The 12,442-nt window shown below is 37.1% G+C and overlaps 1 protein-coding gene and 1 pseudogene across 1 annotated transcript in view; one reads left to right on the top strand and one right to left on the bottom strand.

Moving 5' to 3' along the window:
• STYX (serine/threonine/tyrosine interacting protein) overlaps nt 1-12,442 on the top strand; it is a 39,426-nt gene that overhangs the window by 5,375 nt on the left and 21,609 nt on the right. The window contains exons 2-3 of the mRNA XM_075531937.1: nt 4,052-4,084; nt 7,359-7,412. Of these exons, the coding sequence (XP_075388052.1) occupies nt 4,052-4,084; nt 7,359-7,412 (87 nt within the window). The remainder of the gene's footprint in view (nt 1-4,051; nt 4,085-7,358; nt 7,413-12,442) is intronic.
• On the bottom strand, nt 1,637-1,988 carry LOC142426305 (cytochrome c oxidase subunit 7C, mitochondrial pseudogene; annotated as a pseudogene).

Genomic DNA, 12,442 nt, shown 5'->3' with positions numbered 1-12,442 from the left:
TTGCTGCTAACTCTTGCTTAGGGTTAAGCAGAAGTTTAACTAGGTATGGGAACAAAGGAAAGTGACTCATTCTAAAGGGAGCTACTTTTTAGTTTGTTCTAGAGGAGAAAGACTATGTTGTTGGTGTTTTTCCTGAGATGTTTCAGCTGTAGTGATTTCCTCATGCATTCCTGGAAAATGGCATTGGGGCTACATCTGACCTCGGCTCCCTCGGCTGATTGCCACAGGCAGGGTCAGGCAGGCCTCCAACCTCCTTCATTTCTAAGGGATCCATGTGATCCCATTTGTTCCTCCCACAGCACTATTACTTTCCCTGCACTCTAATTTGTTATGCTGGGTTGAGTAATTCATTGCAGTAGCCACACAACAAACACCTAGAAGGCATTCATGATCATGGGGTTTATTAAGGAAGTTAATGTCAGTTACAAAAGTAGAGTGATATAAAGCCAAAGCACAGTGTGAATTAGCATTAAATTTGTATGGGAAAATTTTTTGAACATTCCCTGTCTGACACGAAACCTAGCTATCACCTCCAATCATATCAGATAACAAAACTGAAAATAACACTAAACTAAAACCAAACCTGCTGCCATCAAGTTGATTCCAGTTTGTAATAAGCCTTCAAGACAGAGTAGAACTTGGCCAAGGTTTCAAAGGTACTTACCATTATGCATAATTATGGAAAGGGGGAGAGCCCTGGTGGCATAGTGAATTGAGTTGAGCTGCTAACACCAGCCACTCCACAGGGGAAAGATGAAGCTTTCTACACCTGTAAAGAGCTACAGTCTCAGAAACCCACAGGGGCAGTTCTACCTTGTCCTATAGGGTTGCTATGAGTTTGAATCTACGTGATGGCAGCGAGTTTGCTTTTTAGTTTGATCATGGAAGAAGATTAATGACATCTTTTTTCTGAAAGCAGCTGCTGAATTTTGACCACTGATCTTTTGTCTAGTAGCTAGGCTTTTTAACACTCTTTATTTTACTTTTAACAGTTTCATCGGCATATAATTCGCATCATACAATTCAGTAGTTCAGTTACATGGGAAAGAGTTGTACGCCACAATCAATTTTAGAACCTGTTGTTCGTTCTTATAGTCATTTGCTCCCCATCATCCCCCAACCTCCCTTGCCATACCCAAGGAATCTACTGCCTCTAGATTTAGCTGTTCTGGATTTCATATATGGAGAAACATAACCTCAATTGAAAAGAAAGCAGAAAATATTAAAAACTAGAGTAAATTGTAAATGGATCAAAAAGGAGATCAAATGATAAGTTGATAAATTTTAATCTGCAATAATATACTTTTCCAGTGTATTCTGCAGATAACAAGATGATTGATAACACTGGTCTATGATCAGAGGGGCTTAATCACGTGTATTTCCTCTTTTTTTTTTTAACTTTAGAATGGGTCAAAAAGATCAAATGCTACGATAGTGCATTTTAACCTTCCTACATCTGCCACAGTCATCTATAATTAGGGGGGCTTCACCAGAGGCTTAATTCATATGTGGATCCTGCAAATGGATTTTGGGTTTCTACTGTCCATAACCTTTTCAAACCCAGGTGTTCACAATTTTAAGCTCTGATACCATTCCCTGTAGATTTATATTTTATTTTTTTTATTCATGTATTAAGTTTATTTACAAACATAACCAGTATGCTATTAAGTTCAACAGAGCTTGATCCAATTTTCAGAGGTTGGACTTCATACAATGCTCTTCTCATCTGTTTCACAGATCATTTAAGCATCCTTATTTCTTAAGCAGTTGGTGTCTTACTGTAAAGAAAGGTGCAGCAAATCCAGACCCAAAGAACATGGTGGTCATGACCAGTAACCGCCACTTGTTTTCCACAGAAAATGGCAAATACTTCCCAGGGCCCTCCTCATAGTGGCTCCCCCGGACCACAGAGGTGGTGAACCTCCGCATGCTCTGCCCCAACATGGCGCTGTTGGAGGCTCCGCGAAACTCCTCGCAGAGAGGGACCACAGAAGTGGCGGTAGCAGTTCCTGCTCGCGACCTTGTTCCCCGGTGCGCAGGGTCCGAAAAGCTATATTTTATTATTTATTACCCTTGATTCACATAAGCTTTCGTGCTTCTTTGATATCGATTGTTAGCACTTAACATAAAAAATAGCCACTTGCTTAAAGATGAGCCTTTATGATCCCTGATGCTAGTCTTTGTGATAGACAGTCACCATCTAGTTTCGTCACCACACTTGGCTATAGCGTTCATATCTTCAATGATCTCGTCAGTAGGTTAAGTATCCAGCAGGGCCATGTAATAAGAACTAATTTATATTAGGGCTAGAAGTGCAAGCACCAAATTTCACTAGGGCTCTTTAAAATACCATATGTACTCAAGTATAAGCCAACCTGAATATCAGCTGAGGCACCTAATTTTACCACAAAAACTGCATTAAAAATGTGCTGGAAAAATTCAGCTTATACTCGAGTATATACGGTAATACTAACAAATCAATCCTTTTAATACTATCATTTCTAAAGTGAGATTTTTAAAAGCAACTTGGACTATCTTAGATTGAGATTGTGATGTAGGTAAGACTTGGGAATTGGAAACTTTTTCAGGTGGATGGGTGCCTGGCAGATCAAGACTGTGAGCATAAATAGCTTTTAAAAACTTGATCTGGTATGCAGAATCAGTAGGCATCACAGATTTTAGATTGGGTGTGTAGGCCGGAAACAGGGCTTAGGTCCACAAGAGGTCAGTGCTTGATGTTAATACCAGCAATACTTCTAAATGAAATTACCTGCCAGAGAAAGCTTTCTAGGTTTTAAAGGAACAATGCCTATGACCTGTGCTGCATGCTATCTGATCAGGAATCCTCAGTATTTGTCCTGTGGGTATGTTTTCTTTTTCTCCCTTGTGGCAGGCACTTCCCTCCTGTAATCTCTGTTTTACATACTTAGACAGCCCTATGGTCTATTGTTTTGTTATAGCTGCAGTCAAGTCAGCTCTGATTCACACCTTATGAAAGTTTAGAATTTCGATATTTCAAAAAGAACATCTTGTGGCAAGAGTGATTTTAAAAAAAAATAAATTAGATTTTGCCACGCACAGTTAATGATTTCATTTTAGGTAAACTCAAAAATACATTGTTTAACAGCTTTTTTTCCCCTCTCACAGCCTTGATAGGTTAGTTTAGAGGGAAGGTCAATCTGGCTGTTAAACTACTGAGTATCTTGAAAAATTTCCATGAGTCTTTAAAATGTATATCAAGTGTGTAATAATTCGGTATTAGATCTATGCTCAATATTAAGGATACTATTAATGGATTGAATTGTGCCCCCCTCCCCCAAAATATGTGTTATAAATCCTAACCCCTCATTCTCATCTGTTGTGCCTTGTTTAGTGCTTGGCTGCTAAAAGAATGGTTGGTATTTTGAACCCACCCCGTAGCACCAGGGAGAAAAGACCTGGTGATCTGCTGTCATAAAGATTACAGCCTAAGAAACCTTAAGGGGAGTTCTGCTCTGTTACATGGACTGCTATGAGTTAACATTTATTCAACCACACCCAACAACAACAACATAAAAGTTCTAAAAAAAAATCCTGACCCCTACATCTGTGGTTATAATCCCCCTTGGAAAGGGGTTCTTTCTCTTTGTTCTGTTAATGTGACAATGTTAGAATAAACTGTATCTTGGTCAGTGGTTTTGTTTTGATTGAGATATAACAAAGAGCAGATTAGGCATCGAGAAGCAAGCAGAAATGGGGAACAATAGATACCATACACGCCACATGAAGATCAACAGGGAGCCCAGGACCTGCCCCCAGAGCCAACAGAAGGTCTTCTAGTGGACTCTGGAAAAGAAACTTACTTTCTGGAAGACACTTTAGAGTTCCTTTCATTGTAAGCAGTAGCATAATCAAAATCTTAGAAGGACAATATTTGCTTTAATCTGTTTCTAGGCACGTAAATTTCCAAGTATTCGTTAAGCCAATTGTTTGTACACATGTATGTCATATTAAAAATTGGTGATGTTATTTACTTATGTTTTTCTTCTTCCTTCCTCCCCCCTCCCCTTAGGAGTGGACCTATCCTATGAGACGAGAGATGCAGGTCTGACAAGTTAATTTTCTATTCAAGTCAATTTATATGATCATTATCTTCATTATTAAAATAACTTGACCTCATTTCACAGAGGATTTGAGATTTACTGACTCATGATGTGTCGGGTTTTCACTAAGTTTTAAGAATATTCCCTTTTTAAGGTTAATCTTGGATCTTAAAAAAATGGGAAAATGTGCAGAGTTGCCATAACATTCACAAATAATTTACATACAATGCTTAACACAGTATTAGCATTTAAGTGCTTTGGCTGCAGTTAGGAACAAATTATTTTCTCAAGCATAAGCATTGTAATTTTACCAGTTATTCAACCAATTAATCATAATCTTATCATAGTCATTCCAAGCATTTAATTATTCCTTCATTCTTCATATTATTTTAACAGCTACTTATTAAATGTCTTATTTGAAGACATTCTGCCAGACATTGGGGATTCATATAAACTTGATGCTTTGGAAGCATTAATAATGTCATGGTTTTGACACATAAGTGGATAGATGAGTGCTTTAAAAAGGAGAGGGTCATAAACAGGGAGTGCTTGGATCTAGGAGCACAGCAAAGAACTGAAACTGGAAAGTCGATGCAGGTATTAGAGCAGTCTGTTTAGCAGCCTTGCTATATAGTAGAAAGTTTGAAAATTATAGCAAACGAGAGCCACAAGTCTGGTGTAGGGTGTGTAGTCCATAGGCATTATGCTGCAGAGATCAGTCATAGTACAAGAAAGTCAAAGAAGTTTATTGTGAAAAGTACAGCAAGAGGAAAGTCGGGCAAAAATGAATTAGGAGATAAAAGACATAGGAAGAGAAAGATTTAAGACTCAGGAGAGGGGACATAAAGTATTGAATGTAGAATTTTTAGTCTAGCTTCAAATAAGGCAAATAAAATTAAGAAAGGTGTTTTGTTGTATGAAAAACCAACAAAACCTACTTTCAAATAGATTCTGACTTACAGAAGCCCTATAGGATAGGGTAGAATTCTGCCCCTTGGGGGTTCCAGGGCTGTAAATCTTAGGAAACAGCATTAAGTTGCTGGTGAGTTCAAACTGCCAGCGTTTTAGTTAGCACCCACATAGTTAGCCACTGCTACCAGGTTTCTTTAGCGAAGAACCCTAACTCAAGGTGGTTGAATTGATTCCAACTCATAGCAACCATCTATTTGCAGGAGCAAATAGCCTTATCTTTCTCCCACAGAATGGCTGGTGGGTTTGAACTCTCGGCTTTGAATTTAGTAGCCCAATGCCTAACCCACAATGCCACCAGGGTTCGTGCATTATAGGTGTTGTGTCAAATTGCCGTTTTGAAGAAAGTGGTGATTCACCAACTTTAATGCTAAGAAGATAATAGATTCTTCTTTATTTTTTGTTTGGATTAAAAATTTATGTAATAAGCACACTGATTAGTTGTATTAAATGAAAAGGGGGGAAGAGGAAAGTGTGCTGCTTATAAGTATACTTCAAAATAAATATTGTAGGTATTAAAGTTGATTATCTTATGGTAAGATGGCATGGGATGGGGCAACATTTCATTTTGCCATTCATAGTGTTGCTATGAGTTGGGGTGATTGTATTAACAATCCTAATAATGGTTTGTACTTTTATAGACCTGCAGGTTTCATTTAATTAACCAGATTTTATTTACAATACTAGGACAAGAGCTGAATAGGAAACATTTTAAATCTTTAAAATATTGTATTACTTACCACATGGGTGGCTATTAAAGACAGACTAGGTGCTCTGTGGGAAAAAGAAGTGACTATCTGGTCCCATACAGATTGGTAGCTTTGGAATCCCAAATATAGGGTCGCTGTGAGTCAGACTCAAGTTGATGGGAGTGGATTTGGTTTGATTTTATTACAGCTATATAGTTTGTGCATTATGTTTTTTAGGGACCAGTAATGGTTTTGTGTATTTTTAAAAGAATTTAGAAAATGAATTACTGCCATTTCCGTAAAGTTGCAGTAGAACTTCTAACTCACATAGTTCACTTTTGTTTTGCATTTCATACCATTTACAGTCAACTCTTCTAGCCCCAATATCAAGTGTTGTCACCCAATTCTGGGAATCTCCTGACTTCTAAAAATCTGTTTTCCATTTTCAGTGAAAGTTCACGGTTTCAAAATATGTAGATGCTGTGAGGCATTCTTTATTTTTTTGAGTTTATGGAGAATGCAAAGATGAGTAAAATGTAATTTTCAAAGAAATTAGTAGAAATCAGACCTAGTCACAAATAATTTTGATTATCTGAGGGGTTCACACAGTTGCCGTGTTTTACTGCTAGCTGATAGGCTGACAGGGTGACTCTGTCTCGGGTTGCTTTAGAGGAAAACCAGCAGTCTGCTTCTGAAAATGGATCCCCTGAAAGCTCGGAGGAGCAGATGCACTGACAGACACGGGTTGCTGTGAATCAGAATAGACTCAACAGCTTTACAAAACTAACTACTGGATTAAACTATATTAATATATGGGATATGCTATATCCAGACTAGAAGCATATTCTATGTTGAATTATGTAGAATAAATGTGAACTCTGCACTGAATAGATAATTATTTCAATTGGTAAAAAATCAGGAGACAAAAATTAGATACTAATACATTTTTTAAAATGTGATTATAGCATTCTATTAATGATAATTTTAATTCTGTTATATCTTAATGCTACTTTGGTTTGACTGAATAAGACACTGTAATTTCAAGGAATTTATTTCCTTTATGACTTTTATTTCTAAGCCATAACATAAGAGAGAGTTAAAAATCTAAAGAGGTTTTATTAATCTAAGGTCTCCTGTTGGTGCAGTGATTAAAGTACTTGGCTGCCAGCCCAGGGGTTGGCGGTTGGAACCCACCGTCCATTGTGCAGAAGAAAAGTGTGACACTCAGTTCCTTGGAGATTTATGCTTTGAAAACCTGATGGGTGGTAGTTTGTCTCTGTCCAACAAGGCTGCTATGAGTTGGAATCAACTTTTGCCTTTTATTAATCTAAAGGCCACAATACAATATATTCTATCCAAAGCTTGTAAAAAACATTACGAATGCTCAATCTCTGACTTTCTGAAACTATATGAAGCTTTCAATGTCTCATTTTTTAATTATAAGGCACATTTGCATTTTTCTTGCCAATATTTTGCTCAGTATGCCTAGCAAATACTGCCTAAATAAGCATTTATGCAAATTATATTAACAACTGGGGAAATACCAGCAAGACTCAGTTTTATGAGAAAGCGTGTAGATTGAATTTACTGACAGTAAATCTCTATTTTTCCCCCCTAGGAAATTTTACCTGGATTGTTTTTAGGTCCATATTCTTCTGCTATGAAAAGCAAGGTATGAAATTTCGACTTACCAGACTTGATTAACTAACTTTGCTGAAGTGTTTTTAGTAGTAATAGTTCAATTTTAGAGTGTGCCCTCAGAAACTGGTGTTAACATTAATCATCTCTGGAATATCCACTTTTTTCTGCATTTTACAGGATCAGTGGTTCTCAGGAATCCCTACAAATTACAAACCAGGTCTTAGCAGGTTTTTCGTTTGAAATCTATGGTTGAGAGATTCACTGAACAACTGACTTATTTAATGATTTATTTCCTGTCTGAAATATTAGATAACTATAATTACTCATCATTGCTTCTGAAAAATTTGAGACACAGTTAAAGCCCCAAATAAAGAAGTTTAACATTTTAATTATCCATATTTCCTCATTAAGGTTGAGAATATGTGTTTCTTGAAAGTCATTCAAATCTCATTTCTGTTTTTGCAGACGTGAGGTCTGGGTGCTCCTAGTTAGAAATCAATGCCCCCTGTACATGGGGACTTCAAAAAGGCTCGTGGAATATGGAAATAAAAGAATGGAATTTTGCCACAAACTTTTTGAAGTTCCCTTTAAAATGTCCTGTAAAGTTAACAGAAATAAAGGCTGCTTTAACCCTAATAGCTACTTGTGGGAGGAAGAAGAGGCTGAATGCACCCTTAAAGTGTTACTCTTGCATGATTGTGAGTTGACTTTGGGTCAGCTAAACAGTTAAAATAATAGCCTTAGTTTAATATGTAGCGATGTTGTTGTGACTTACTTGATGATTCAACCCATGTTAATGCTTCTTTGCTTATTAAAATACTACTAGTTCCATGGGTTATGAGTTGGACTGTTAACCATAAGGTCAGCAGTTGATAATCATGAACCACCAGCCACTGCTTAGAAAAAAAGATGAGGCTCTTAGCTCCTATAAAGATTTACAGCTAGCCCCCAATAAAACGTTTAAAAAAAAATAGAATTGCGCTGGGCAGAGAAGAGCTTTCACAGTATGCGTTCCCCCCACCGGGTCAGCATCAAGCAATTCGCTCTGAGTTAGTGCACCCAGTGGGAAGGATCTTTCTGGTCACGTGAATTTTTTCATGAAAGCAGTTTTGCTCAAACCTCATTTTTTTGTGATGGCTGACTTAAGAGTACAGCATGTAGCTGAGAAATTTTGTTTCCTGCCCAAGAAAAAATGACTCAGAAACTGTTGTGATGTTGAACGCAGCTAACAAGGACAGCGCTATGGAAAAAACTCATGTGTACAGTTTGACAAATGTATTGTGTGTAATGGAGAGTACTTCGAAGGTGTTAAGGTTGTTTTGTAAAAAAATTAAATACTTAGCTTTAAAAAAAGATTTACAGCTTAGGGATACCCAAATGGGCAGTTCTAATCTGTCCCTTAGGGGGCACTGTGCGCTGGAATGGACTCGATGACACTGAAGTTTGAGTCTCTAAGATGTTTTCTCCAAACTTTGGTTATTTTGAAGACAGTATACTTAAGTTAGAAGCACTAGTGGTGCAGTTGGGGTAAGTGTTAGACTGTAGACAACAAGGTCAGTGGGAGAAAGATAAGAGTTTTAATAAGAGAAAAATTTAAGCTTTTTTGCAATTAGTTAGCTATTTCTTTTTATAAAATTTCCTTATTGTGTTAAGTATAAAGTCATTTGCTTTATATAACAAATGTCCAAAAAATATCCACTAAAAATGTGAAATATTATGTATCCTTGCTACTTACGTAGGGGTGCCGTAGCGGTTGTGTGTCCGGCTGCGATCAGAGCCACCAGCCACCCCAGGAGAGAAAGGTGCAGCTGTCTATTCTTATGAACAGTTAGTCTTGGAAACTCACAGGGGCCTTACAGACTGCCCTATAAGATTGCGATGAGTTGGCATCAACTTGATAGCAGTGACTATTACATTAGGACTGTGTGTGTGTGTGTGTGTGTGTGTGTGTCAGGTGCATGGGGAGCCACGGCCCCTGGGTGAGGCGCACCTGTCACACCCATCATGCTGGGCAATCTTGACCTAGGACTCTACCTTGATGAAGTTTGTGTTTTCACTTAGTAATAGTCTAATGTTTTCATCTTATTAAAAACAGTTTTAATCTCTAATTATATATGTCCTCTTAGTTTTTCATATTGATAAAGTAGATAAGCTAACACTACCATAGATCATCATGTGTCAACGTAGGCATGAATATTGTGTACATTTTCGAGTTTTGACATAAACGTAAATATAGAACAATGGTTGATGATTAATCCCCATTTAAACCCTTACTTCCCTTCTTCAGTTTAGAATGTACTTCGGAAAGACAGGAGTATACCAATGTAGGAAAATTTGCTGGAAAAAACATTTTAACATTTAAAACTTTTGAAGTCCATACAATTGTTTGACATCTCATGAATTTTAATACTACTTCTCTAGACTATGTAATGTAGAATGTTGGAGTTAAATACAGAGTGTTATAAACTAACTTGTAGGAAAAATCTAAGATTATTAAATTTACCTTCAGTCAAGTATGAATTCTCACTTATTGAACAGATAGTTATTGAATACCTGTTTTGTATGGCACTTAATATTAGTACTTCATAGGAGTCAGTGAACAAGCAAAAATCCTTGCTGCTGTCATGGAATTTACATTCTAGCCAATGAATTATGGTATTCATAAACTCACTGAAACCTATAATTGCTTGCAAAAATATTTACTGTTAATTCCTAAGATTTTCAAGTCAAATTGCTTTAAATATTGTGCCAATGCAGATACTACAGACTATATATAGTATCTTTGAAAGGGACACTTGTAACATTAGGAATATTTTGAAACAGTGAGTGGCCAATAGAGCCTCTGAGCTCTATACCATTCTGCCTTTTAGAAACGTGCACTAGAAAGAGTACAAGCTAGTCTAGATAGTTGAGCTCCGCTGTTGTCATTAATTAGGTCAGTTGTATAGAACTAGTTAGTCGTTTAAGTGATCTATCTATGTCTTATCTCCTTTAAAGAATAAAGTTCTATGTATATAATTACCATTCACTAGAAACACTTGCAATGTGGCGGGCTTTACGCTAACCACTTTACCTATAATTATCTATAGGTAGTATTTCCACTGTTTTCATATAAAGAAACTGAGCCGTAGAGCTCACTTGGCTCATTGGTAGAGGTAGACTTTGGAACCTGAGCTTTCTTAACTGCAAATCCCCAGCTTTCAACCACTATACAGTACTGTTTCTCAAACAAATTGTGTTTGTAGTAAAATGTTTTATGAAAAACATATTCCTTTTAAGAGTCTTAGTAACCCTGTTGGGCAGAGTAGAACTCCCCCTGTGGAGTTTCCAGGATTAACTTTTTTTTTTTATATTTTAAAAATCATTTTATTGGGGGCTCTTACAGCGCTTATCACAATCCATCCATCCATCCATTGTGTCAAGCACATTTGTACATATGTTGCCATCATCACAGGATTAACTTTTTACAGGAGTAGAAAGCCCTGTCTTTCTCCCATTGAGCAATTGGTGGTTTTGAGCTGCTCACCTTTCAGTGATCACCCCAACTTGCAACCACTACACCACCAGGGTCACTGTGAGTTCGAATCTACTCTATGGCAGTGAGTTTGGTGTGTTTAAAAAAAACAACTTTAATTACATGTAATATACAAGTTGCATCTTGGATAATGCAAATTTAAACTGTATAGTTCACTTACATGCAGTTTTTTTAATGGTATGTGACACTGATCACTGCACGAGCAGTTTGTTTCTCCAGTAAATTGCATATGGCAGGAAAAGCAATCTCTCACTGTTCTTTTGTATATTCCATCAGCTTTCATCTAATGCCATAAGTCATAGGGTGCATATGAGTTGCCATTGGCGTTGCTGGAAGTGCTCTTAAGAAGCAAAGTTAGAACATTATAAGGAAAAGTCAAATTGTTTGATATGTACCATAGTTTGCAGTGTGCAGCTGAGGCGTTCTACCATTTAAACATAAATAAATCCAGCTGAAGATCCATTATTATTGAGGGGGAAAAATGAGTTCATACAAGGGCTCAAGTAGAAAGAAGATATTTTGAAAATGATGATGTCGAAATATGAACAAATGTGTTTGACACAATGGTGTACGTATGGATTGTGATAAGAGCTGTAGGAGCCCCCAATAAAATGATTAAAAAGAAACAACTTTTTTTGTTTTGCCTTATCTTTAAAGGAAATTTGTGAAGCTCTTTGCTCTTTGCAAAATACCTTTTTATCTTGTGTTGAAAGTATACCGCTTATGTGAGTGTAGTATATGAGGGGGTATCCAAAAAGAACCAGACTTTTTTCCTCCAAAAGCTATGCATTTAAATTTTTTTTACAAAACAGACTTGTCATCTTTAAAGTACTCTCCATTACACTTGATATGTATGTCAAATCTGCGATTTCTTTCTTGGAAACATTTTTCAAGCTCTTCTATTTGGATGGCTGACAGCACTTCCTCATTTTTTTCTTTCTCTCTTCCACATCTTCAAATTGTTCTTTCATAACCCTCTTCATTAGCGGAAACAAAAAGAAGTCACACAGAGCAAGGTCAGGTGCCTCGGGCAAGAGTGGCATGCTATTTTTTGCCAAAAAACGGCTGTGTGAGCAGGTGCATTGGTGTGATGGCAAAACCAGTCTCCCGGGTCTGCCACAAATCAGGCCTTTTTTGTCCCACACGGTTATGCAATCTTTTCAAAACCTCTAAATACAAAGCTATTGATTAACAGTCTGACCTGGTGGAACGAACTCCAAATGCACTATGAGTCAACATTTTTGTCCATTAGGGAGGTTGACAGACGTCCAAAAGGAGGGTTGTCATCAATTAACATTTCACCTTTATTGAAACGAGAAAACCACTCATAGGTACTTGAGTTTTTCTTATAGCGTTGTCCTTGTAAACTGTTCAACATCACAACAGCTTTTGGGGCATTTTTCCCAAGCATTAAACAAAATTTCACAGGCACATGATGTTCTCTTAAATCAGCCATTACTAAAATCGAGGTTTGAGCGAAACTGCTTTTATGAAAAAATTCTCTGTGACCAGAGAGAACCTTCCCA

Source organism: Tenrec ecaudatus, chromosome 14, assembly GCF_050624435.1.
Source record: "Tenrec ecaudatus isolate mTenEca1 chromosome 14, mTenEca1.hap1, whole genome shotgun sequence".
NCBI lineage: Eukaryota > Metazoa > Chordata > Mammalia > Afrosoricida > Tenrecidae > Tenrec > Tenrec ecaudatus.
Note: the sequence above shows the minus strand (reverse complement) of the source record. Positions and strands in the feature narration are given on the sequence as shown.